The sequence below is a fragment of the Balaenoptera acutorostrata genome, chromosome 19 (assembly GCF_949987535.1).
Source record: "Balaenoptera acutorostrata chromosome 19, mBalAcu1.1, whole genome shotgun sequence".
NCBI classification, from domain to species: Eukaryota; Metazoa; Chordata; class Mammalia; order Artiodactyla; family Balaenopteridae; genus Balaenoptera; species Balaenoptera acutorostrata.
The window spans coordinates 59,698,127-59,725,584 of record NC_080082.1 but is presented as its reverse complement, the minus strand read 5'-3'; the positions used below and the strand labels follow the sequence as shown (position 1 = coordinate 59,725,584).

The following is a 27,458-nucleotide window of genomic DNA, read 5'->3' as shown; positions in this document are numbered from 1 at the left end:
CTTATTTATTTATTTATTTATTTATTTATTTATTTTTGGCTGTGTTGGGTCTTCGGTTCGTGCGAGGGCCTTCTCCAGTTGCGGCAAGCGGGGGCCACTCTTCATCGCGGTGCGGGGACCGCTCTTCATCGCGGTGCGCGGGCCTTTCCCTATCGCGGCCCCTCCCGTCGCGGGGCACAGGCTCCAGACGCGCAGGCTCAGCAATTGTGGCACACGGGCCCAGCCGCTCCGCGGCATGTGGGATCTTCCCAGACCAGGGCTGGAACCCGTGTCCCCCGCACTAGCAGGCAGACTCCCAACCACTGCGCCACCAGGGAAGCCCCCATCACCCAGTTTTGATTCCCTTTATATCATGTTCGGACGTCTGGTGTTTTTGGTTTGTTTCTATTGCCCGCCTGTCCCCTTCCAACCCCCCATAGAATGTAAGATCCTCCAGCGCTGGTATTCAATCCCCGTCGTCCCCCAGATCCTGGGAAAGTGACAAATCCAATGTATTACATGATGAATCAAGTCTGAATGGAGGAGCTGGGTGACCCCACAGTGAGTGTCAGGGAAAGGTAATTTGGACCCCTCCCAAGAACCAGTGGGTCCGTCCACTGTAAGTTCTGGACTAGAATGAATTTCACTGTGTTTCTGAAGGGGAGGGACAGATCAGGGTAGAACTAGAATCCTGAACAAGAGTTCACTGAGGCCCCCTGGGGAACGTGCCAAGTCACGTTTCCCCACCCTTGTGCCCCCCCCTTACTGGGGCCCAGTGGTTGGGTCCTTTATGAGGCAGGCTTGTGGGGGCAGGGGACCTTGAGGGTCAGTGGTCAGTGTAGGTGGAAAGCCTCAGAGGAAGGAGCCCCTGGGAGCCGGGCCCTCCACAGGCCATGGCGAGCGTGGTGGTGAAGACGATCTGGCAGTCCAAAGAGATCCATGAGGCCGGGGACCCCCCCGCGGGGGTCGAGAGTCGCTCCCAGCTGGTTCCCGAGGCTCCTGGGGGTGTGACCAGCCCAGTCAAAGGGATCGCGAAGAAAAAGAAGGCCGTGTCCTTCCACGGGTGGGTTTGTAGCACCCTGTCGGGGGCGGTCCCAGCGCCCAGCCCTTGCCTCTGACAGAGCACAAGTCCCCCTGTGGGTGCTGTTGGAAAGGGAGGAAAACAGGCAGCAGGGATGGAGGAGAAAGAAGAAAGCAGGCGGCGAGGTTGAAGTCAGAGAGAGTAGGGAATGTGCAGACAGGGAGGCGGGGGGGGGGGGCGCCGTACCCTGCTGGGGTGGCATCTTGACCCTCCTGCCTGTTTCTCCTCCCCAGGGTGGAGCCTCGGATGTCCCATGAGCCAATGCACTGGTGCCTGAACCTCAAACGGTCCTCAGCCTGCACCAACGTGTCCCTGCTCAACCTGGCCGCCATGGAGCCCACTGACTCCTCGGGGACAGACTCAACCGTGGAAGACAGCGGCCTGCTGGCATTGCCCGTGCCCATCCCACCCTGGGCTCCAGATGACCCAGACATCACGGAAATACTGGTGAGAGGGCCCTCGGCCAGGCTGGGGAATACGAGGGTTCTCACCCTGGTGGTAGGCAAATACCGAGGATGGGTTTGGGCGGGTGTCTTCTTGATATGGAATGAGAGGGTTCTTGTCACCCTTTGAGGCCCTACAGTCAGCCATGAATCTGCTCCATCCAGAGTGAATGCTGCTGCCTGCTGCCTGCGAGTTGGTATTTTGTTCATTCAGTCACTTCCAAATGTCCTGGGTGAAGCTGGAGTCACAGATAGGAATCAGGCCAGGTCCCTGCCCCAGGAAAGCCCCCAGTCTGGTGGGAGTGACAGATACAGACTGGGGTGACAAATTCCATAATGGAGGTAACACTGGGGATCCCAGAAAAGGGCCCCTCAAACCAGGCTAGGGGTATCAGGGAAAACTTCTGGAGGAGGCAGTGTTGGAACTGGGCTTTGACGGATGAGCAGGAGTTCTCTGAGCAGACCACCTCAGACTGTGGGGAAAAACTGGGAGGTGAACAAGATCTAGGAGAATTTAGAGAATTCCTGACTAGAGCATAGAATGCTACAGCTTGGTCCTTTAACTCTCCCACCAACCTCCACCCCCTGCCAGGCTTCTCCTGGGTCAGACCCTGAACTTGGCTTGACATGGACACTGAGAATTACACTAACAATAATCACGGCCATAATGATACTAATAAGATTCACTAGCGGGAATTCCCTGGCGGTCCAGTGGTTAGGACTCCAAGCTTCCACTGCAGGGGACATGGGTTCAATCCCAGCTCAGGGAACTAAGATCCTGCATGCCACACGGCATGGTCAAAAAAAAAAAAAACCAAAAAGATTCACTAGCATATACTGAGCACTTTCTGTGTTCCAGGAGCCTCAGTGTCCTCATCTGTAAAATGGAGATGCATGTGTTTGTTCTTTCAAGAAATATTTCTTGAACACCTAAAATGTGCCAGGCACTGCTCTAGGAACAGGAAATATAGCAGCACCCAAGACAGAGTTCTGGAGAGAACTGCACCCATCTCATGAGGTTGTCATGACAATGAAATGAAATTCATTCATGTAAAATGTTTAGCACAATAGTCAGCTGTATGCACAGAATAGTTAGTCATTATTTTTATCCTCATTTCACAGATGAAGATATTGAGGGCCTAGAAGGTTAATTAGCATATCCAAAGTCATACGGCTTCTAAGTAGTGGAGCCGGGCTTAGGAGTCAGCACCTGCATTGCTGGGGGCAGTAGAGGTCACTGTGGGAGCCCTGAAGAAGAAGGCCTTGGCCCAGCCGACCATGGTCAAGGAAGGCTTTCTGGAAAAGGCAGCACACAAGCTGGATCTTGAAGATAAGGAAGGCAGAATACAGGGAACGGTATTCCACGTAGCTGGAACAGCATATGCAAAAGGGCAGGAGTTGAAAAGAGCCTGAGGAACATGTCCTTGTGGCTAGATTGTGGTGTGTGGGAGAGGTGAGGCTGGCGGGGGGTGGGCACAGGACACAGAGGCTGAGAAATGTGGGCATTCTCCATTCTCTTGAGGACAATGGGGAGCCATTGAGGGTTCCTGGGGAGGGGAGAGGAGCAACTCGGCATTTGGGCTCCATATCCATTTACTGAGCATCTACTATGTTCCAGGCACTGTGCTACATCCCTATGGTGGTGGTGGGGTGTCTCGTTTTCCCCTCTTAGAGGTTCTGCAAGGAAGATGAAAACAAAAATAAGTGAGGTAGAGAGAGGTGGAGTGACCCCATGCAAGGTTAGAGAGCTTGTAAGAAGCAGGGTCAGGACCAGAAGCTTAGCGAGTGTGATGCTTTCTTTCCCTAGAAGATGCCTCTGGCCCCGGGTGGGAGACGTTTGGAGGGGAGAGACTGGAGGCAGGCAGGCCGGAGAGGAGGCCGGGCGAGGGCCCAGGGTAAGAGGACCAGGTGGAGAGAAGCCAGCAGGCAGAGAGAGAGAGTCCAGGTGGGATGGATGGCCTGGGAGGCATCCCCTCCCACCAGAACACTTTCCTCCCCTTCTCTTCCAGCATCGCTCAGGCAGCACTTGCAGAGGTCCGCCTCCCACTGGAGCTATTTCTGAGTCACATCCTCCAGAGGATTGTGATGCCTGAGAAAAGAGCCCTGGGCGGCCAAGATCAAGGTCTGATGCAGCTGCGGCTCACTGTGGGGCTGCAAGGGAGAATCAGCCTCTATGGGGCTTCTCCATAAAATGGAAAAAGTACTGTCAGTCAACACCTTAGGGTATGGGCAGGAACCGTGAGGAGGTGGTCAGGAAGAACACAGGCTGACACACAGCATCTGAGCTGCATCGGGAGAGAAAGCTGGAGATGGGCAGAGAGGAGGGGGAGGAAACCCAGAGAGAAAGGAGGACAGAGACCCAGAGAGAGGAGGACGGGGACCTGGGGGGGGGGGACAGAGACAGAAAACCAGAGATAGAGGAGGGGGCCAGAGACCCAGAGAAGGAAGGAACGGACACCAGAGAGAGAGGTGGGACAGAGAACTAGAGAGGAAAGGAAGAGAACACGGGAGCGATGGAGACCCTGGGTGAGAGAGTGATAATTCCCAGACTGGATGGAGGGTCAGCAGAAGAATGGTGAAGCAGACAGCTTTGGCTCCTGGCTTTTTTTTTTTTTTTTTTTTTTGGCCGCGCTGTGCAGCTTGTGGGATTTTAGTTCCCTGACCAGGAATCGAACCCAGGCCCCTGGCAGTGAGAGCATGAAGTCCTAACCACGGGACCACCAGGGAATTCCCTGGCTCTTGTCTTAAGCTCTGACATCTTTATGAGGCCAAAGGATGCAACTGAGGAGGTAGTATTGCTTTGGGGGAAGGTCAGTGCCTCCATGAGGAAATGGCCAGAGCAGGTGTTCTGAGCCCTGCTTGGAACTTGTCCTGCTGTCTACAGATTTCCCTGAGGCTGCTGTAGGGTCTTGGTGCTAAGCCCTTTCCTGGTAGGTCCTGTTGTGTTGTTTTTATGTTTAACGATGCTGACACTAATCACTGCGCTTGGCTTATGGATCCTATCATCTTCTTGACCTTTCCTCACCACCATCCGAGCAAGGTATCCTCATTCCCATTTGACAAGAAGGGAAACCGAGGCAGGCTCGGAGTGGGGAATTGGATTGCCCAGTTGCATGGCATGTGGACGGCCAAGGAGACGTTTATCCCCAGGTTTGGCTCCCCACCACCACCGTGCCATTCGCTTTTTTAGCCAAAGCTAGCAGCCTCTGCCTTCACCATTCCCGAAATCTGCTCTCAGTGAAGCTAAAACTCACCTCCAGTGACCCCAGCTGCACTTTCTCTTTTCCCCAAGTATTGACCAAGGGCCTTTCTGGATTAGCCTGTGTTCCTCCCAACAGCAGCCCTGTGAAGGTCGTTATTAGTCCCTCCCCATTTTACAGGTAGGGAAACAGAGGCTTAGAGAGGTGAAGTCCCCTCCCTGAGGTCATACAGCTAGTAAGTGCAAGAACTGAGTTGACTCCAGAACCTGCTCCCCTAGTTTCCCAGAGCAGCTACCTATGGGAAATCCAAGACCGTTGGGTCTTCAGTTTAAAAATATCACAGCTACTGCTGTGAAACAAATGATTCCCGACCTTAAAACAACAAACCTGGAGTGGCTTAATTGGGTGGTTCTGGCTTAGGGTCTCTCATGAGGTTGTAGTCAAGATTTTGGCAGGGGCTGCGGTCATCTGAAGGCTTGACCGGAGCTAGAGGTTGGGCTTCCAAGATGGCACATTCACATGGCTCTTGGTTGGAGGCCTCAGTTCCTTGCCACACGGGCCTCTCCATAGGTAGCTGCTTAGAACATGGCAACTATCATTCTCCAGAGTAAGAGTGAGCAAGAAGGAAGACATGGTTCCTCTTACGAACTCATTTCTTAAGTCACATACCATCACTTCTGCCTTATTCTATTTCCTAGGTATGAGTCACTAAGTCCAGCTGACACTCAAGTGACGGGAATAAGGCTCCACATTTTAAAAGAGCCTCAAAAAAATTGTGGGCATATTTTAAACCACCATGGTTTTGTGTGGGTTTTATTGCTTTTTAATTTTTTTTTTTTTTGTAGGTGCCCTTCACCAGGATGAGGAAGTTCCCTTGTGCTTCTAGTTTGTTGAGTGTTTTTATCATGAAAGGGCATTGGATTTTGTCAAATGCTATTTCTCTATTCATTGACATGATTGTATTTTTCCCCCCGATATTTTACTAATATGGAATGTTACATGGGTTAATTTTCACGTTGAACAAATTTTGCATTCCTGGGATAAATCCTACTTGGCATGGTGTATAATCCTTTTTATATGCTGCTGGACTTGGTTTGCTAGTATTTTGTTGAAAATTTTGTGGCTGCTTTCAGAAGGAATTTGATCTGTAGTTTTATTATCTGGTGATGTCTTTGGTTTTGGTATCAGGGTAACATTGGACTCATAGAATGAGTTAGTTCCCTCCTCTTCTGTTTTGTTTGTTTTGTTTGTTTTTTGTTTTTTTGGTGAAGGGTTTGAGATGAATTGGCAACAACTCCTTTTTAAATGATTGGTAGAATTCACCAGTGAAGCCATCTGGGCTTTTTTTGTTGGAAGTTTTAAAATTACTAACTCAACCTCTTTACTTATTACAGGTCTATTCAGATGTCCTAGCTCTTCTTGAGTTAGTGTTTTGCTAGGAATTTTTCCATTTCATCTAGGTTATCAAGTTTGATGACATACAATTGTTCACAGTGTTCCCTTGTAATCTTTTCTCTTTCCGTAAGATTGGTAGTAATGTCCTCTCTTTCCTTCCTGATTTTAGTAATTTGAGTCTTCTTCCTCTTTCTCATGGTCAGCCTAGCTTAAAATTTGTCAATTTTGTTGACCTTTTCAAAAACCCAACTTCTGGTTTTGTTGATTTTTCTCTGCTGTTTTCTATTCTCTATTTCATTTTTTTCCACTCTAATCTTTATTATTTCCTTCATTCTGCTAGCTTTGGGTTAAGTTGTCTCTTCTTTTTCTAGTTTCTTAAGGTGGAAGATTAGGTTACTGATTTTAAGTTCTTTTTTGATGTAGGTGTTTACAGCTCTAAATTTCCCTCAAAGTATTGCCTCTGCTGCATCCCACAAGTTTTGGTATGTTGTGTTTTCATTTTCCCTCATTCCTAAGTATAATTTCTCTTGTGATTTCTTCTTCTACCCATTGGCTGTCTATGAGTGTGTTGTTTAATTTCCATATATTTGTGAGTTTCTCAAATTTCTTTCTGCTATTGATTCCTGATTACATTCTACTGAGGTCATTGAGGTCAGAAAACATACTTTGTTTTCAAATCCTTTTAAATTTATTGAGACTTGTTTTGTGACTTAATATATGGTCTGTTCTCGACCATATGAACAATGTTTAATTTCACTTGAGAAGAATGTGTATTCTTTTGTTGGGTGGAGTGTTCTGTAGATGCCTGTTAGGTCTGGTTGGTTTATAGTGTTGTCCAAGTCTTCTATCTCTTTCTTGATCTACTCTCTAGTTGTTCAATCCATTCTTGAAAGTGAAGTATCGTAGTCTCCAACCATTACTGTTAAATTGTCAATTTCTCCCTTCAATTCTGTCAGTGTCTTTTTTTTCTTTTTGGCCACGCCATGGGGCTTGCAGATCTTAGTCCCCTGACCAGGGATTGAACCTGGGCCCTCAGCAGTGAAAGCACGGAGTCCTAACCACTGGACTGCCAGGGAATTCCCAATTCTATCAGTTTTTGATTCATGTGCTTTGAAACTCTATTAGGTACATATATATTTATGATTGTTATAATCCCCTCAATGACTTGACTCATAGTTTTGGCCAGTTTGGAGGGGTGGAATTTGGGGGTTTCTGACTCCACCATTTTGCTGATGTCACCTTAATACAATATTTCTTATCACACTTGTTCTCCAGAGCAGTTATGCAAGAAATGTTAAGTTGTTCCCATTTTACAATGAAGGAAGCTTATTCTCTCTTTTCTCTTTGTGTATTAGTTCAGCAGCTGTGAAAGAAACCAAAATATCTGGTTGAAGCAGGATAGTTTGTTGCTCACATAAATGTCTCAAGTACAGCAGGTCTCTTCAAGTGCAGTAGGTTAGAGGCTCCAGTGTTCTGGGGGCTCAGCTATTAAGTCACAAGTTTGGCTGCTGTAACAAAAAGGCACGAAGTAGCATAAACAAGACGGAAAATGTTCTCTTGGTCACATGTATAAAAGTACTCATAAGTGGTTGGAATTGAGTATGGCGGCTTCACAGGGTTGAGGATTCAGTCTTCTTTTATATTGTGTCCTCCATCTCATGGTCCAAGATGGCTGCTCTGGCTTTAGCCATCAACATTGTAGGGAGAGAGAAAGGGAGGTGTGCTCCCTACTTTCCTTTATTAAAGGCATGACTTGGAAATTGCCTACATCATTTCCACTCATATTCCATTGGCCAGAACTTAGTCACATGGCCACACCTGGCTGTAAGGGCACCTGGGAATTGTAGTCTTTGGCTGAGCAGTGATGTACCAGGCTAACTCTTCCATAAATGTGGAAATGGGAGGGTGGAGATCCTGTCACATGCATCCCTCCTGAGCCAGTTTGTTTGACAAGAGTCACAAAGCATTTTATGGTGACATAAGGTAGCAATGAACAGAGGCCATATGGCATCATGGTTTGAAACAAAGGCTCTGAGCATAAATTCTGACAAGGCCACCTCCTGTCTCATGTACCCAGGAGTACAAGGGACATCACCTCTCTGGGCCTCATTTGCCTCACTTGCAAAATGGGGCAAATAACCTCAAGAGGTGTGGTTGTGAAGAATAAAAAGGAAAATGTGGGTAAGGGCTTGGCTTGGTGCATAGTGAGTGCTTATATCTGGAAAGTGGGTTATCTTTAGAATTCTCCACTGCCTGGAGAGAAAGACAAGGCATGTGTTTTAACAGTTCATCTTATTTATGTCTGTGGACCCCAAAGGCATTTATCTCAGGTTAAGACCATCCTCCTTCTCCCACATGTCTGAGCTTCCAACCCCCAACTCCCTCCTGGATCCTACTTATTTTTCTTGCCATCCGCTAAGCAGAAAACAAGGCTGCCCCCTGGTTTTCCTTGTTTTTTTGGTTTTTAATTTATTTATTTTTATTTTTGGCTGTGTTCGGTCTTCGTTTCTGTGCGAGGGCTTTCTCTAGTTGCGGCAAGCAGGGGCCACTCTTCATCGTGGTGCACGGGCCTCTCACTGTTGCGGCCTCTTTTGTTGCAGAGCACAAGCTCCAGACGTGCAGGCTCAGTAGTTGTGGCTCACCGGCCCAGTTGCTCCGCAGCATGTGGGATCTTCCCAGACCAGGGCTCGAACCCGTGTCCCCTGCATTAGCAGGCAGATTCTCAACCACTGCGCCACCAGAGAAGCCCCTGCCCCCTGGTTTTATACCAAGAATCAAAGAGGCGCAGCCCTGGCCCCAAATTCCACAGCTATTCCAGGGCAGAATCAAGGTGTAAAGCTAGTTCTAGACTTTCTCTTGGGGTTGGGGTTTGCTCCCATGCACCCACTGACCCACCTGTCTCCCGTTCTTCCCCAGAGTTGGGTTAACAATGGATTGGTCCACGCCAAAGATTCCATCACCAGCTTGAAGGAAAAGACCACCCGGGTTAACCAGCACGTGCAGACGCTGCAGGTCGTGAGGACCACCCGCCCCCTCCCGCAACATCTCCTCTTCCTCCATGGTCACGTTGCCCTCTTAGAGCTAACCTCCAACTCAATGCACCCATAGCCCAGTTGGGGAGACTTAGGCTCAGGAGGGAAAGGAAGCTTCCCGCCTCTCCTCCCCACGGGGTGACTCCTTGAGGCCCTGGCTAACCCCTCCTCCCTTCCATGCTCCAGAGTGAGTGTTCTGTGCTGAGTGAGAATCTAGAGAGAAGGCGGCAAGAGGCGGAAGAACTGGAAGGGTACTGTAGTCAACTCAAGGTGAGCTGCTGCGGGGCAGGAGCGGGGCGGGAGTAGGAAGCGGAAGTAGAAAGAGGGTGAGAGGAAGTGGGGAGGAATGGAGTGGTGGACAGGAGAGAGGTGGGGTGAAGTGGAAAAGGAGCATGGGAGAGGTCCGAGGAAGAACCATTTCTTTAGCCAAGGGAACCGAGCCGGGAAAGGGCAGACCAATAACCAGAAGGCAGACCTTGCGGAAGGAGGGGGCGTGCCTTAAACGCGGGGGGTGGAAGCTGTATGGAAAATAGCGAGGGTAACGGCTGGGAGGTGGAACTGGAATGGGAAGGCAGGGCCCCCGTCCTGGTGTCCTGACCCAGGAGAACTGCTGGAAGGTGACCCGGTCGGTGGAAGATGCTGAAATAAAAACCAACGTCCTGAAGCAGAACTCTGCCCTGCTGGAGGTAAGGGGGAGGGGTCTAAGGGTTTGAGGAAGGTACTCAAGTAACCGAGGTACTTGAGGTAGACTTCAGGTGGGACTTCCCGCCCTGCCACCACCACCATCACACTGCCCCTTCATGTTCATGGTCATACTTTTCCATGCACAGTCATATTCAAGTCCCGGAGAGAGGGATTCGTATCGGACTTGGAGTGGGAATGCCTGTCCTGCCCACGTACCCACTCATTTCCCACCAAAATGTTGGAAAATCTTCAGCTGTTCTTCCTAAACAGGAGGGACTGGAATTGGATACCTTCGAGGATTAGAGTGAGGGTGGAGGGCTAGATAGAGACACAGAGGCAGGCATTCAGTCCAAGGTGAGTTGGACTCCAGCTGGGCTTCGAATGGGGCATCCCTCCCTAGTAACAGCAAGCGGGAGTCCATTAAGACTTCAGGTGGGACTTCCCGATATCCCGTCCCCACATCCATTCACTTTCTAGCCTCAGGAATTCACTGGGCGGATTTGGTGGTGGAGGCGGTGGTAGTGGTGGGAGGCAAGGGGCTGGACGCAGTAACCCTGCCCTCCTTCCCCACCCAGGAGAAGCTGCGCTACCTCCAGATGCAGGATGAGACGCCCAGGAGGCAGGAGGCTGAGCTGCAGGAGCTGGAGCAGAAGCTGGAGGCTGGCCTCTCCCGCCACGGCCTGGGCCTCGCCACCCAGCCCCCAGGCTGCTCCAGCCCGCCGGGGAGCCCCGACGAACCCCCGCGACGGCGAGGCGTGGCCCCAGGCGGCTGGGGAATGGGGCCCCGGGCAGGGGAGGGCCCCGTCGTGAGCGAGCAGGAGTTGCAGAAGGTCTCTGCCTCCCTTGATGAGCTGAGGTGAGTGGGATCCTGGGATGGGCCCAGGGGGTGGAGCCTCGAAGAGGAGTGTTCTGGGGGCGGTGACCCGGAAGGGCAGGACTTCGAAGAACCGAGTTTTGAATATAGGGCAGGTGGCAGGGAGGTCCGCGTCGGGTGAAAATGAGGTGGGCGGGTTTTGGGACGTGGCAGTTCTTTGGAGGCTCCAACTCCCGGGGGACAGGGTTGGCGCGAGCGGTATCTTGAGGAGGCAGTGTCTGGAGGAGCTGATGTGGGGCTGGGAGGCAGGCCGAGAGAAGGCCAGGATACCTGATAAGGGGATAGAGGCAGGGTTCTGGAGGACATGAGAGGATCCCAATAAATGAACAGGACAGGAGAATTCGGGGACAGGGTGGGTCCGGAGCCACGGGCGTGGTCTTGGCGGGGCGCGGCGGACGGGGGCGTGTCCAAACCTAGCCCTGACGCGTTCCTTACCTCTACGCCTACAGGAGGGAGGTGTCCTCACTGACCGCCCGGTGGCATCAGGAGGAGGGGGCCGTGCAGGAGGCCCTACGGCTGCTCGGGGGCCTGGGCGGCAGGCTCGACGGCTTCCTGGGCCAGTGGGAGCGGGCGCAGCGCGAGCAGGCTCAGGCCGCGCGGGGCCTGCAAGAGCTGCGGGGCCGGACGGACGAGCTGTACACCATGTAAGAGCCCAGATGCGCGCACGGGGCGGGGACGTGGGAGGGCGGAGCCTTGAGGGAAAGGGGTGGGCCAATCAGCTGGAGCCAATCGGGTGGGAGAGCATATACTGACAGGTGGAAGCCCCAATTAGAGAGTAGGGAGGGGCGTGTTATACCTAAGAAGGACTGAGGGGCGGAGACACTTAGAGAAGAGGTGAGTTCCACACCTTAAAAGCAAGGGACGGAGCCAAGTAGGAACAGGGGAAACCAGTTAGAGAACAGGGAGGTACATTCCCGACAATAAAACGCAAAAGGAGGTACCAATCAGAGCAGAGGGGGCAAGGCAGAGCGGGGTATTGCAAACTGGATGGAGACAGAGGTGCTGGGCTAATTTTGGGTGGAGCCTTGCTGGGACTACAGGTTTCCCTGCCATCCAAAAGTAGAGCAGTTCCTGTGAAACCTTCTGTAAGCCAAAATAGCATAAAGCGAAGAAGCAATTACCTTAGAATACATCTTGCTAACAGATGCACAAAATAAATTGAGATAAAGCACAGGTGCCCATAGACAGCACAATTCAAAGCTATGGTGGCTTGGTGCTGAGATACTGAGTGTAGTTCTCAGAGAAGGGGCTTGGTGGCGCCACTCTCGCTGCTTGGAGTGTGTCCTGCTTCGGTAACAGCTTGCTACAAAACAAATGCTTTGCGCTTTTTTTCATAAAAGGGAAAATCCTCTTCGGACTTCTTTTGGTTAGTGAAAACAGGTACTAATGTAGGTCTTTTGTAAAAATGAAGTGGGGTAAAGCGAACTTTCAAAAACCGGAGGATGCCTGTATACTGTTGGAGAGGCGACCTCACTGTACTGCTTACTCTCACACCGCAGGGTGGAGCGGTCAGCAGTGTCTGTGGCTTCACTGAGGAGCGAACTGGAGGCGCTGGGCCCAGTGAAACCGATTCTGGAGGAGCTTGGGCGGCAATTTCAGAGCTCTCGTAGAGGGTCTGACCTCTCTATGAACCTGGATCGGGCTCCCCAAGGCTCCTGTGCCCGCTGTGCCAGGTAAGGGGGCAGCGCCTGGCTCCAGGTGCATTCTGCATCGTATTGAGGACCAAGCATTGAAGGAGATGAGACTTTAGCAAGAGTGGAGAGGGAAATTCATTGTGGGAGACAGGGCATCCCCACGTATTGTAGGATGGGCCAGTCTCGCGGCATTATGGGAGTCACATTTCTTCCCTCCCCACAAGGTGAAGTCAGTGTCTTGTGGAACGCAAGAAAGACTTGTTATGTTTCGAGCATCTTGGATTTCCAGTGCATTGTGGGAAGGCTGGGCAGTGGTACTGGGTGGGAGGCAGGTTTTCTCAGTGCATCGTAGGAAAATGAGACCTTGGGGTGTTGGAAGCCGACAGATACCATGCTTGATCTGTATTGGGAAGGGTGCAGGGCACTTCCAATACAACATGGGATCGGTTTTAACTAGTGCATTGTGGGAAATGTGAGTTTCTGATGAACCGAGGACCGTGTGGTGGAAATCCCCAGGCACTGTGGTAACTCCCCACGCTGTGGAAACCAGAGCATACCGGATGAACTATAGTTTGGGCCCAGTGCATGGTGGGAAGGTTGCCTGGGTGCATAGTGGAAACGGGACCTGGGTGGAGGCTGGGCAGATGGGCATGGTGTATCCTGGGAATGGAGTTGGTCCAAGGCCTCTTTCACCTGGTGACTACCCCTCCCCCAGCCAGGGACAGCAGTTGTCCACGGAGTCCTTGCAGCAGCTGCTGGAGCGAGCGCTGACCCCGCTAGTGGACGAGGTGAAGCAGAGGGGCCTGGCTCCTGCCTGCCCCAGCTGCCAGAGGCTGCACAAGAAGATTCTGGTACCAAGGACCATGGGCCACCATGCCCCACTTTTTGGTCAGGGCAGGGCGGGGGAGCCCCAGGCACAAGGATACTGCTGGTGTGTGGCAGGATGGGAAGGATGAGCTGTGGGCAGCAGGTGTTGGGGGAACGCTTGGCTCTAATACGTCGGGACGGGGTGAGAGGGGAGCTGTTTGGTGTTTAGTGAGTCATAGGTCAATCATTATGGAAGCTTGGGTGATGGATATGGGCCCAAAGCATGATGGGACATGGACTGGTGCACTGTGGGACAGAGGAGACAAACACCAGTCTATAGCTTCATGGAATATAAGCCTGATTTTCTATGAGCCTTAAGAGAGTCAGTGCATTATATGGGATCACTGAGATCAGACAGGGGACCCAGCGAGTAGCAGGTCACAGTAAGCTAATGCATTATGGGAAATGGAACTGCAGCTCTTCGTGAGGCATTGCACACAGACTCAGGACCAATAACTGATGGAACTTGAGGCTGGTGTACATTCTGAAATATAGAGATCTAGTATATTATGGGATATTGGCCTAATGTATGATGGGATATGAGTTGTAGTGGGTGAAACAGACAAATGAGGCAGTAACGGACAGTCATGTGGCAGACCTAGAGGACTAAGACATGATAGGACATGGGGGCTGGTACATTGTGGGATATAGGGAACCAGAGCACTGAGGACTATTATTGTGACCGAGAGGCTGGCCTAATAGATAGGATGTGGGGGTCACATCCCATAATGTGAATTATGGGATGTAGATGATCACCATGTGATGGGATACCGGGGCCCAGACATCAAATGCATGATGGCTCATGGGCATTAGGGGACAATGTGATAGATGCTGATTTAGTGCTTACAGGGACAAAGAAGTCCAGTGCAATAGGGGACAGACAGTGGGACAGACACAAGTCTAGTGCACAATGGGACTTGGGAGGCCCAGTGCACCGTGGGATGCTGGGGTCAGCCTCAGGCTCAAGGCATGATGGGATACTCTGGGGGAGGAATGCGGGCCCTAGGGGACCCTGCCCCTTGCCCTCCGCGATCCAGATCCCCCTCCACTCCCAGCCCGGTCCAGCAAGCCCAGCAGCACCTACACTCCTCTCCCCAGGAGCTGGAGCGCCAGGCCTTGGCCAAACATGTCAGGGCAGAGGCCCTGAGCTCCACCCTTCGGCTGGCCCAAGACGAAGCCTTGCGGGCCAAGAACCTGCTGCTGACGGACAAGATGAAGCCGGAGTGAGGAAGGAGGCTGAGGGCATGGGAGGAGGGTGAGGTCTTGGGGAAAGGGCTTGAGTTACCCCCGGCTTCCACACCAGCCCCAAGGCATCGGGCCTCCCGAGCATTAACTGCCCACCCTCTCGTTACAGGGAGAAGGTGGCCGCTCTGGACTATCTACACTTGAAGATGTGCTCCCTCCACGATCAACTCAGCAACCTACCACTTGAGGGGTCCACGGGGACAATGGGGGGAGGGGGTGGTGGGGGGAACTCCCCCAAAACGTGGGGGCCCAACCCCTGAGCAATAAATGGCCCCTCATGCTGGCATGAATTCCATCTCCTTTTTGGCACCAAAAGAGGGCTAGTAAAATTGCACACACACCGTGCACCAGCCTCTGTGCTCACTATGACTTGATCCTCAGCCAACAGGGTGTCGATGGTGGTACAGTTCTTTAATTTCTTGGGGTTTTTTTTGTTTTTTAATATTTATTTATTTGTTTACTTTTTTTATTTGGCTGCACCGGATCTTAATTGCTGCTCACAGGATCTTTTAGTTGTGGCATGTGGGATCTTCGTTGTGGCATGCGGGATCTAGTTCCCTGACCAGGGATCGAACCCAGGCCCCCTGCATTGGGAGCTCAGAGTCTTAACCACTGGACTACCAGGGAAGTCCAGTACAGTTCTTTGAAAAGGAGGCAGAGGGTAGAAATAAGGTTCTGTGGTGCAGTCTGAGCCTGTCAAGCCAACATTTTTTAGGATAACTTTTACTAGATAATGATATTGTCTACCACTGTGTAAAAAAAGTACCCTCCCCTCCAAAAAACTTAGCTGCTTATAACATATTATCTCACATAATTCCTGAGGGTCAGGAATCTGGGAGTGGCGTAGCTAGATGGTACTGGCTCAGGGTCCTCATGAGTTTGCAGTCAGGATGTCAGCTGGGGCTGCTGTCACCTGAAGGCTTGCCTGGGGCTGGATGTTACACTTCCAAGATGGCGCATTCACATGGCTTTTGGCTGGAGGCCTCAGTTTCTCATGGCAGCTAACTTCCCCCAGGGCAAGCAGTCTAAGAACAAGCAGGAAACTAAGGTGCCTTTAATGACCTAGTCTTTGAAGTTGCATACCATCATTTTCTCTTTTTATATTGACTAGAACTGAGTCACTAAGTCCAGATCATACTCACATGGTGTGTCAAAGAATTTGCAGACATATTTTGAAGAGAATGTCAATTTGTGGAGATATTTTAAACCACCACACTAATACTATTTTTAAATGTACAGTTGAAATATAATATAAACAGAAAAGTTCACAAGTTAAAAGTGAACAGCTTGGACTTCCCTGGTGGCGCAGTGGTTAAGAATCTGCCTGCCAATGCAGGGGACACGGGTTCAAGCCCTGGTCGGGGAAGATCCCACATGCCACGGAGCAACTAAGCCCGTGCACCACAACTACTGAGCCTGTGCTCTAGAGCCCACAAGCCACAACTACTGAGCCCGTGTGCCACAACTACTGAAGCCTGCGGGCCTAGAGCCTGTGCTCCGCAACAAGAGAAGCCACCGCAATGAGAAGCCTGTGTGCAGCAACAAAGACCAAATGCAGCCAAAAATAAATTTTTTTAAAAAGCCAGTCGTTTAAAAAAAAGTGAACAGCTCAATGAATTATCATGAAATGGACGTGTTTGTGTAACCACCACCGAGATTTAGAAACTACACCTGACCAGCATTCCCTGAATCTCAATCACTACCCTTTCCTTCTACCCCAAAGGTAACCCCTATTCTTCTAACACCATTGCAATAAGGTAAGAAAAGAGAGACTATAGGATAGGAAAGGAAGAAAACTATCATTATTCTGAGATGGCATAACTGTACATATAATCATAGAGAATCCAATAGAATCTATAAATTACTAAAAATCAGTGAGCTTAGCAAGGAAGCTGAATAAAAGGTGACATAAAAAAATTATCTCTGTATGCCAGTGATGAAAGTTTAGAAAATGAAAAACTTTCAAAGGTGCTAGTTCTAAGTAGCATAAAACTAAAAAATGTCTAGGAATCCAACAAAAGATAAGTTATGATCTCTACATCAAACTTTAAAATATTATTGCGAGAAATTAAAGACCTTAACAAATGGGGAGTTATACCATATTCATGGTTTATAAGATATCATTATAAAGATGTTACTTCTCTCCAATTGATTTATAGATTCGAAGATAGCAGATACGAGATTTATTAATGTGGTTTTGTTTGTACCAACATGACAATGGGAACTGTGGGATCTAAAATCTCTCAGAGGATGAATAATTATTCTCATTTTATATAGTGCTGTGGACTCTATGTGTCCCTCAAAATTCATATGTTCAAGCCCTAATCCCCAATGTGGTGGTATTTAGAGATGGGGCCGTTGGGAGGTAATCAGATGAGGTCATGAGGGTGGAGCCTCATGATGGGATTAGTGCCTTTTTAAGAAGAGACAATCTCTCTCCCTACCATATGAGGATACAGCAAGAAGGCAGCCATCTGCAAACAAGGAAGCAAGCTTTTCACCAGGCACTAAATCTGCCAGCACTTTGCCCTGGGATTTCCCAGCCTCCAGAACTGTGAGAAATAAATTGTTTAAACTACCCAGTCTCTGGAATTTTGTTATAGCAGCCTGAACTGAGGAAGCTACAGAGGAGGAACTAGGTCCAGAGAGGATAAATTATTTACACAAGGATACATAGTTAGTGGGTGAAAGAACCAGAATTACAACACATTTTATATTCCTCCTAGAGACAATGTATTCTAGGGATAACTGTAATCCCATTTTCCCCCTACATAGATATCATTTCTTTGAAGTTCAAGCAGATGAACACCTAATCCCAGAATCCCATTTTGGGGATCTGTTTCCTGAGGTCACTCTTGGCACCAAGAACCACAGCAGTCAAGACTCAACTGAGGGACTTCCCTGGCGGTCCAGTGGTTAAGACTCCATGCTTCCACTGCAGGGGGCACAGGTTAGATCCCTGGTCGTGGAACTAAGATCCTGCAATCCACGTGGCGCAGCCAAAAAATAGAAAATTTTAAAAATTAAAAAAATGGTGGGCTTCCCTGGTGGCGCAGTGGTTGAGAATCTGCCTGCCGATGCAGGGGACACGGGTTCGAGCCCTGGTCTGGGAAGATCCCACATGCCGCGGAGCAACTAGGCCCGTGAGCCACAACTACTGAGCCTGCGCGTCTGGAGCCTGTGCTCCGCAACAAGAGAGGCCACGATAGTGAGAGGTCCGCGCACCGCGATGAAGAGTGGCCCCCGCTCGCCGCAACTAGAGAAAGCCCTCGCACAGAAACGAAGACCCAACACAGCCAAACATAAACAAATAAATTAATTAATTAATTTTAAAAAAAGGTAAACATGGTAAAAGACTCAACTGAATATCACTATCCTTGCGGCCATTTTTAGTGCCCTAAAGGTTAATTGCAGCAGCTACTTGATCCCCCAAGTCACTTATTTCAGTTGGAACCTCATCACAGTCAACACGGATGCTAATATATGATTTACCATGAGGCCACTGCAGAGTACGGATTACTAGCATCCCATTTTTTGGCAAGGAGCTCATCACTACGTTCAAATCCTAAAAAACAACGAAACCACCTCCAAACCCCATCTTTTGACAATTTGCTTCTTCTTGCCAATATTCATGTCAGTCAAGATATATTCAGGAGACAGAAGTCACACCAGTTATTTTCACAGAGATGATGTCATATAAAGAAATGTTACTTAGGTATGAAGTGTTGGTAACCAGGTAACTGAAAAGGCAAAAAGAGAGCCCTATGCTATCATGGTCATAGTAACTATGGGAAGCAGCTAACACCACTGGTGCAGGAAAAACAAAGGATATAGGTTAGAATTATGAAAACTAGGGCTTCCCTGGTGGCGCAGCGGTTGAGAATCTGCCTGCTAATGCAGGGGACACGGGTTCGAGCCCTGGTCTGGAAAGATCCCACATGCCGTGGAGCAACTAGGCCCGTGAGCCACAACTACTGAGCCTGCGCGTCTGGAGCCTGTGCTCCGCAACAAGAGAGGCCGCGATAGTGAGAGGCCCGCGCACCGCGATGAAGAGTGGCCCCGCTTGCCGCAACTAGAGAAAGCCCTCGCACAGAAACGAAGACCCAACACAGCCAAAAATAAATAAATAAATTAATTAATTAAAAAAAAAAAGAATTATGAAAACTAAACACTTGGATGAGAGGCTCACTGAAGATGGAACTCAGACCACGAGGAGGAGGGGATTGTTCAGATGGTGCAGGTGTATCTGACCTCAGAGGACCACCAGGGACTAGGACCTTCCTTGGAAGCACCCTGAAATGGTGCTGGCATCTGTGAGGGTGTGCAAGATTTGGAAAAACTGCAAACTAGATTTAGCAGCTGCTACAGGAAGGAACTGCCTCAGCTGGGGTAAAGAAGCTGTGCTGGGTGATGCTGATGAGAACAAGAAACTGACAGGAAATAAGCAGAGAGCAAACCGGAAGAGCCCAGTCCCATTGCTTCCTCCAGGCTTCTTCAGTCCCTTTGGCGCCCCCTGTTGGCAGAGTCGAACACAGCCAGTCGGCAAAGAAGAAGAGCGGTTTGCAGAGTCCCAGAGTCCCAGATTCACAAGGGAGTGAATTTGAAACCAAGAGATAATAGCTTAATAACTGTGCCCACATAACTGTAGTGTGTGCCAAGGACCAGCGGCTATGAGTAATCCAATTCCGTACCCCTGAGGCCCAAATATATCTTTTAAAGCATGCTTGAATACCTGAGAGTAATTATTTTCCTGGATAGCTAGTCTGAATGTTGTGCTGATGCTAATTCTATCCAAGTTCCATTGTGGTTTTAATGCAAATTCAATCAAAATCCCAATGAGATTATTTTTTAAAGAATTTGATCCAATTATTCTAAAGGTCTTCTGAAGAAATAAGATGAGAGAAGCAAAGTTTTTTTTTTCTACAGAAGAGTAATAAGATGGGTCTAAAGCCAATATATTAAAATATAAGGTAACGCTAATCATGTGGTTCTGAAGGAAGATTAAAAGGATGATAAAATGGACTTCCCTGGTGGCACAGTGGTTAAGGCTCCGCCTGCCAAGGCGGGGTCACGGGTTCAAGCCTTGGTCAGGAAGATCCCACATGTTGCAGAGCAACTAAGCCCATGTGCCGCAACTACTGAGCCTGCGCTCTAGAGCTCACGAGCCACAACTGCTGAAGCCCGTGCACCTAAAGCCTGTGTGCCACAACAAGAGAAGCCACTGCAATGAGAAGCCTGTGCACCAGAGCAAAGAGTAGCCTCCGCTCGCCGCAACTAGAGAAAGCCCACGTGCAGCAATGAAGACCCAATGCGGCCAAAAATAAAAAATATAAGTATAGAAATTTATTTAAAAAGATTTAAAAAGATAAATATTAAAATTTCATATACAATAATATCTGAAAAATATGTTATTATAAAGCAACCAAGAATAGTGAAATTATTCAAAATATTATTGGGGGGGTGAAAGTTTTTTTCCTCCCCTGACATCAAATAGTTTTTCCACACTAACTAATTCTCTGATTCTCCAACACCAGCTAGGTGTCTAGCAACTCAATTCAATTCTGACACTAACCCTCCAGAGTTAGCCCGAACCCCGCAGGGTAAGACCTCAGATGCTGGCTGCAAATGGGGTGCCCAGTCTTCCCCCACTGCTGCCCAGCCAACTACAAATTCAGGAGTTCCCATGATCCATGCCTCTCAGGTTCAATAATTTGCTAGAAGAACTCACAAAATTCAGGAAAGCACTTCAGTTACTATTACTGGCTTATTATAAAGAACACAACCCAGGAAGGGTCAAAGGGGAAAGACGCATAGATAGGGTGAAGCATGGGGGAAGAGATGCAGAGCTTCCGTGCCCCCTCTGGGCATGCCACCCTCCCAGCACTTCCATATGTTCACCAACTCAGAAGCTCAACAATTCAGGGGTTTATGAAGGTTCCATTACCTAGACATGATTGAGTCAATCACTGGCCATTGGTGATTGAACTCAATCTCCAGTCCCTCTCCCATCCCCAAGAGGCCAGAAGGTGGGGCTGACAATCCCAACACTCTAATCACTGCTTGGTCTTTTTGGAGACCAGGTCCCCTCCTGAAGCTACCTAGAGGCCCCTCAGCCAAGAGCCATCTCACCAGCATACCAAAAACACTTTTATCACTCCGAGACATTCCAAGGCATATTGTCTTTTAGGAATTTTTAGGACCTCTGTGGCAATGAAGGGGCAAAATACACCACTTTGGCATAAGGATTATTTTGAACTGGAGGCAAATGAGAATCAACAGATGCAGAAAGAAGCCTTCTCAGAGCTACTCTTATCTGACTAAAAGCAGAAATTTCTGAGAAATGAAGACTTTCATAAATCCCCTCTCCCAGGGCAGTTTTTAAAAATTAATTAATTAATTTTTTGGCTGCGTTGGGTCTTCGTTGCGGTGCGTGGGCTCTCTCTAGTTGCGGCAAGCGGGGGCTACTCTTCGTTGCGGTTTGCGGGCTTCTCCTTGTGGTGGCTTCTCTTGTTGGGGAGCATGGGTTCTAGGCACGCAGGCTTCAGTAATTGTGGCTCGTGGGCTCTAGAGCACAGGCCCAGTAGTTGTGGCGCTCGGGCTTAGTTGCTCTGCGGCATGTGGGATCTTCCCGGACCAGGGCTCGATCCCGTGTCCCCTGCATTGGCAGACGGATTTTTAACCACTGCACCACCAGGGAGGTCCCCCCAGGGCAGTTTTATGACCATGAAGAATGTGGAAAGTTGACACCAAGATGGGTCTTATCTTCCATTAGTTTTGCCCATATATATATCCTAGTCACTTTCCCACAACTTATCACCCCTAGTCTAAAACATTTTCTTTTGTCACATAGCATCTCCACAATTTATTGTTCTTTGTTAAAAAGGTATATAAGCTCTCAGGCCTATCCACTTCTTTGGGTCTTCACTTTTCTATGAAGGCCTCCATATGCATACTTAATATTAAAACTTTTTCCCTGTTACTCTCTCTTTATCAGTCTAATTTGCAGGGCCCCATGTACTGAACATAAGAGGGTAGAGGAAAAAAAGGTGTTGTGTTTTTTTCCCTCTCCTACACCAGGCATTAACGACAAAGACCAAATACTTTTTTTTTTTTTTTAATATTTGATTAGCACTTAGCACAAGGCCTGGCACAGAATAAGCATTTAATACTTAGTTATTATTAATGATACTCCATTTTTTTAATATTAATTAATTTATTTGTTTAGGCTGTGTTGGGTCTTCGTTTCTGTGCAAGGGCTTTCTCTAGTTGCAGCAAGTGGGGGCCACTCTTCATCACGGTGCGCGGGCCTCTCACCATCGCGGCCTCTCTTGTTGCGGAGCACAGGCTCCAGACGCGCAGGCTCAGTAATTGTGGCTCACGGGCCTAGCCGCTCCGCGGCATGTGGGATCTTCCCAGACCAGGGCTCGAACCCGTGTCCCCTGCATTGGCAGGCAGATTCTCAACCACTGCGCCACCAGGGAAGCCCTAGACCAAATACTTTTTATCAAACCACAGTGTTATTGCTTAAAATATATAAAATTTAGATCTTTTTCTGATACATTACTGTAAAATAAATTCCAAATAGATCTTAGGAAAAATAGAAGAAAATTGAAATGAACTTATTTGAGTAAGCCCTCTTGGGGTAGATCTGTGAAACTCATCAAACTTTTCCCCTGAAATGTGTTATTCCATGTTATAAATTGAATTGTGTCCCCCCAAAAATATATTTTGGTGTCCTAACCCCTACCCCCGTATCTCAGAATGTGACTGAATGGGAAGACAGAGTCTTTACAAAGGTAATCAAGTTAAAATCAGGTAGGGACTTCCCTGGTGGTGCAGTGGTTAAGAATCTGCCTGCCAGTGCAGGGGACACGGGTTCGATCCCTGGTCTGGGAAGATCCCACATGCCGCTGAGCAGCTAAGCCGGTGCACCACAACTACTGAGCCTGCGCTCTAGAGCCTGCGAGCCACAACTACTGAGCCCACGTGCCACAACTACTGAAGCCCACACGCCTAGAGCCCGTGCTCCACAACAAGAGAAGCCATCGCAAGGAGAAGCCTGCAAACTGCAACGAAGAGTAGCCCCTGCTTGCTGCAACTAGAGAAAGCTCGCATGCAGCAATGAAGGCCCAACGCAGCCAAAAATAAATAAATAAAATTTTTTTAAAAAGTGAGGTAATGAGAATGGGCCCTAATCCATTATGACTGGTGTCCTTATAATAAAAGGGGAAGTTTGGACAAAGACACACAGGGAGAACGCCATGTGGACATAAAGGCAGAGATTGGGGTGATGTTTCTACAAATCAGGGAACACCAAAAGTTGCCAGACAGCCACCAGAAGCTAGGAGAGAGGCCTGGAACAGAGTCACCCTCACAGCCCCCGGAAGGAACCAACCTTGCCTTTACCCTGATCTTGGACTTCTGGCCTCCAGAACTGTGCGATGATCAAGGCCTATTGTTTAAGCCACCCAGTGTGTAGTATTTTGCTACAAAAGCCCCAGGAAACTAATATACTCCCCTGCCTCTGGCAGTAAGCCCTCGTGGCAACGTTTACAAGTTAGTCAAAATTTAAGGGAAGGTAACAGAAGCTACCCTAGTTCTTTTAAGCAGAATAGATTGAATACAAGGAAATAAAGACAGAAACTGTCAGGAAGGGTTGTAGGAGAGGACCCTGGGCTACATCTCTGGGAAAGTCTCTCAGAACAGCACTGCCAAAGCACCCTTACAGGGTAGCTATTATCTCCTACAATCGTGAAAGCAGGAACTAGGGAGCTCCCACACCCCAGCCCACAGCATGTGGCTGCAGGAGCATAATAACACAGACATAACTGCTGGGGTAGTCAGTTTCATTAGAGGCTCAGTGAGCCATAAATCCTAGTGTTCATACTCTCTGTAGGTCCCTCCCTTTCAGTCTGGCCTAGTGACGTGCTTGAACCAGAAGAATACAGTGGAAATGATGCTAGGATGGTTCTAGACCTAAGCTTAAGAAGGTCTGGCTCCTCCATTTTTGTACCCTGGGGAACCTTGGGCTGCCATAGAACAAGTCAGGCTGCCCTGTTGGAGAGAAGCTTGTGAAATAGACCCCACGGAGAGAGAGAGTCCTGCCATCCCATTTCCCAGCTGACACTTCAGCTTGATGCAGTGACCAATGCCCAACGACCACAGCAAGGCCAGTGAGTCCAACTCAACCCAGGCATGAGGAAATGCAATGGCTGGCTTTTAAAACTGTGGCAAAAGACATGGAAACATGGGCTTCCCTGGTGGCGCAGTGGTTGAGAATCTGCCTGCCAATGCAGGGGACACGGGTTCGAGCCCTGGTCTGGGAAGATCCCACATGCCACGGAGCAGCTGGGCCCGTGAGCCACAACTACTGAGCCTGCGCGTCTGGAGCCTGTGCTCCGCAACAAGAGAGGCCTCGATGGTGAGAGGCCTGCGCGCCGCGATGAAGAGTGGTCCCCACTTGACACAACTAGAGAAAGCCCTCGCACAGAAACGAAGACTCAACACAGTCATAAATAAATAAATAAATAAATAAAAGACCGTGAATTTCTTAAAAAAAAAAAAAGACATGGAAACAACTTAAATGTCCATCGACAGATGAATGGATAAAGAAGATGTGGCATATATATACACAATGGAATACTACTCAGCCATAAAAAAGGATGAAATAATGCCATTTGCAGCAACACGGATGGACCTAGAGATTATCATACTAAGTGAAGTAAGCCAGAAAGAGAAAGACAAATACCATATGATATCACTTTTATATGGAATCTAAAATGCAACACAAATCAACACGACTGTGAAACAAAACCAGACTCACAGATACAGAGAACAGACTTGTGGTTGCCAAGGGGGCGGGTAGCGGAGGGAAGGATTGGGAGTTTGGGATTAGCAGATGAAAACTATTATATATAGTATGGATAAACAACAAGGCCCTGCTGTACAGCACAGGGACCTATATTCAATATCCTGTGACAAACCAAAATGGAAAAGAATATGAAAAAGAATATATATATGGGGACTTCCCTGGTGGTGTAGTGGTTAAGAATCCACCTGCCAACGCAGGGGACACGGGTTTGATCCCTGGTCTGGGAAGATCTCACATGTCACAGAGCAACTAAGCCCATGTGCCACAACTACTGAGCCTGCACTCTAGAGCCCACGTGCCTCAACTACTGAGCCCATGCACCGCAACTACTGAAGCCCAAGTGCTCTAGGGCCCGTGCTCCGCAACAAGAGAAGCCACCGCAATGGGAAGCCTGCGCACCGCAATGAAGAGTAGTCCCCGCTCGCTGCAACTAGAGAAAGCCCGCGCGCAGCAACAAAGACCCAACACAGACAAAAATAAATACAATTAAAAACATAGAAGTAAACTGACATGCTGATATTCAGCCAGTAGACCATGATACGGAAAAAAAAAAAGAATGTATGTATGTATAACTGAGTCACTTTGATACAGAGCAGAAATTAACATATTATAAATCAATGATACTTCAAATAAATAAATTGTGGCAAAATACGCATAATATAAAATTTACAATTTTAACCTTTTTTTAAAAAAAATTTGGCTGCGTTGGGTCTTCATTGCTGTGCGCGGACTTTCTCTAGTTGTGGCGAGCGGGGGGCTACTCTTCGTTGCGGTGTGAGGGCTTCTCCTTGCGACGGCTTCTCTTTGTTGCAGAGCACAGGCTATAGGCGCGCAGGCTTCAGTAGTTGTGGCGCACGGGCTTAGTTGCTCGGCAGCATGTGGGATCTTCCCAGACCAGGGATCGAACCTGCGTCCCCTGCATTGGCAGGCGGATTCTTAACCACTGCGCCACCTGGGAAGTGCCTGCCCCCTGTTTTCTTTGAAGAGTTTAATAAGAGTGCGCTCTGCGGCCCCCCGAACTGTCTCTTGCTTCCACAGGGTTTGAATTCAACAGACCCAGGGACGCCCCTTTGCTCCAGCCTCCCACCAGCCTCCAACCTTTTTTCCAGTCGCAACCTTCGAATCAGCCACTCAGCTATCCTCGCTCAATGGGACCAGCCAGCACCACTTTTCGGGCTTAACTCCTTATTACCAATCAACCATGAGCTCCCAGATTCGTCAGAATTATTCCAGCGAGGTGGAGGCCGCCGTCAACCGCCTGGTCAACATGCATCTGCGGGCCTCCTACACCTACCTCTCTCTGGTGTGGGTCCCCAGGACGCCCCCAGCCCAAGTTCCCCTCAGCTGCGCACCTCCGGCCCTCTGCGCACGCGCTCGCCTTCTTTGTCCTGTTGGATAGTCAGAAGGCGGAGTCCGCATGCCTGGCCCCTCCTCCTGCTAACCGTTTTTCCCGCCATCTCTTCCCGCAGGGCTTCTCTTTCCACCGGGAGCATTTGACTCTGGAGGGCGTGGGCCACTTTTTCTGCGAATTGGCCGAAGAGAAGCTCGAGGGCGCCTAGCGTCTCTTGAAAATGCAAAACCAGCATGGCGGCTGCGCCCTCTTCCAGGACGTGCAGAAGCTGTCCCAAGATGAGTAGGGTAAAACCCAGGACGCTGTGGAAGCCGCTGTGTTCACGGAGAAGAACCTGAACCAGGCCCTTGTGGATCTGCATGTCCTGGCTTCTGCCCATGCGGACCCCCATGTCTGCGACTTCCTGGAGCCACTTCCTAGATGAGCAGGTGAAATTCATCCAGAAGATGGGCGATCACCTGATCGACCTCCGCAAGCTGGCTGGTCCCCAGGCTGGGCTGGGCGAGCATTTCTTTGAAAGGCTCACCCTCAAGCACGACTAGGAGCCTGCAGAGCCCAGCAGACTTTGAGGAGACCCCCTGATGTCAGGGCTTCTGCCTGAAGCCCCTCTCTGCAGCCAGTAGGCAGCTTGTTAACCACACTGGAGCTCTCTCCCCAGCCATGGACCATATGGAAACAATAAAGCTTTTTGCAGGAAAAAAAAAAAAAAAGAGTTTTATAGTTTTAGCTCTTACATTTAGGTCTTTAATATTGAGTCCATTTTTGTATATGGTGTCAGATAAGGCTCCAACTTTGTTCTTTTGCACATGGATATCCAGTTTTCCTTTTGCACATGGATATCCAGTTTTCCTAACACCATTTGTTGAAAAGACTGTCCTTTCCCCCACTGAACGGTCTTGGCAACGTTTCATACCAGGGTTTATTTCTGGGCTCTCTATTCTATTCCATTGTTCCATATGTCTGCCTTTATGCCAGTACCACACTGTTTCGATTACTGTGGATTTATAATAACTTTTGAAATCTGGAAGTGTGAGATCTCAAACTTTGTTCCTCTTTTTCAAGATTGTTTTGGCTATTCAGTGTCCCTTGAGATTCCATATGAATTTTAGGTTGGATTTTTTCTATTTTGATAAAAAAAATCACTGGATTTTGATAGGAATTGCATCAAATCTGTAGATCACTTTGGATAGTATGGACATCTTAACATTATTGTCCTCCAAGCCAAGTTTACAAGATGTTAACAAATTTTAATTACATGTGTGGCTCACAGTACTGGCTTAAACGTTCCTCAAAACACCACATTAGTTCACCCTATCAATAATATCACGTTAATCAGACTGGATAAACAAGAAGCAGGAAGTGCACTGGAGGTATTGATAAGACACATGCTGCCCAGGGGATGGGAAATAAACTTTACAAAGTTTCAGGGACCTATCACATCAGTGAAGGTTTTAGGAGCCCGGCCATCTGAGGAGTGGGCAGTACCTACTGGAAAGGGAAGGACAAATACTGCATCTTACCACTAAGAAAGAAGCCCACGCTCTTCATCCTACGGGCTCAGGCATCTTCAGGTTCTGGAGGAAGAATATTCTACACTGGGAAATACTGCTCTGATCCATTTTTTGGGTGACACGGAAGACTTCTAGCTTTGAGTGACTCCCAGGCCAGGAAAAGACCTGCAGTAGGTACAAGCTGCAATGCAAGCAGCCCTGCCGATTGGGTCATGGGGCCCAGAAATATCTGTAGATTGGCAAAGATGTCACACACAGTTTCTGCCAAGGATTCTCCCGACAGAGAAAGCA

General features: G+C 48.9%; 1 protein-coding gene, 1 long non-coding RNA gene and 1 pseudogene across 2 annotated transcripts; 2 read left to right on the top strand and 1 right to left on the bottom strand.

The window, feature by feature from the left end:
- The first annotated feature begins 872 nt into the window (after window positions 1-872).
- TSKS (testis specific serine kinase substrate) lies at window positions 873-14,646 on the top strand. Its single transcript, XM_057535084.1, has 11 exons — window positions 873-1,042; window positions 1,294-1,507; window positions 9,015-9,110; window positions 9,317-9,400; window positions 9,733-9,816; window positions 10,390-10,670; window positions 11,138-11,332; window positions 12,188-12,361; window positions 13,038-13,173; window positions 14,245-14,412; window positions 14,544-14,646. Exons 1-11 carry the CDS (start codon window positions 873-875, stop codon window positions 14,619-14,621), a joined length of 1,680 nt encoding a protein of 559 aa, XP_057391067.1. The 3' UTR covers window positions 14,622-14,646.
- LOC103003219 (uncharacterized) lies at window positions 8,475-11,244 on the bottom strand. The gene is made up of 3 exons (XR_451247.2): window positions 11,124-11,244; window positions 8,994-9,061; window positions 8,475-8,800 (listed from the first exon to the last, which is right to left on the bottom strand). It is a non-coding gene; the product is annotated as an uncharacterized LOC103003219 (long non-coding RNA).
- A 10,853-nt stretch (window positions 14,647-25,499) lies between the features above and the next one.
- On the top strand, window positions 25,500-26,198 carry LOC114238252 (ferritin light chain-like; annotated as a pseudogene).
- The last annotated feature ends 1,260 nt before the right edge of the window (window positions 26,199-27,458 follow it).

Bases quoted from the DNA above. Each gene is read 5' to 3' on its own strand.
- TSKS (XM_057535084.1), top strand. From the start codon at position 873: ATGGCGAGCGTGGTGGTGAAGACGATCTGGCAGTCCAAAGAGATCCAT. The intron at 1,043-1,293 runs GTGGGTTTGTAG...TCTCCTCCCCAG, and splicing joins AAGGCCGTGTCCTTCCACGG to GGTGGAGCCTCGGATGTCCC. The intron at 10,671-11,137 runs GTGAGTGGGATC...CTACGCCTACAG, and splicing joins GCCTCCCTTGATGAGCTGAG to GAGGGAGGTGTCCTCACTGA.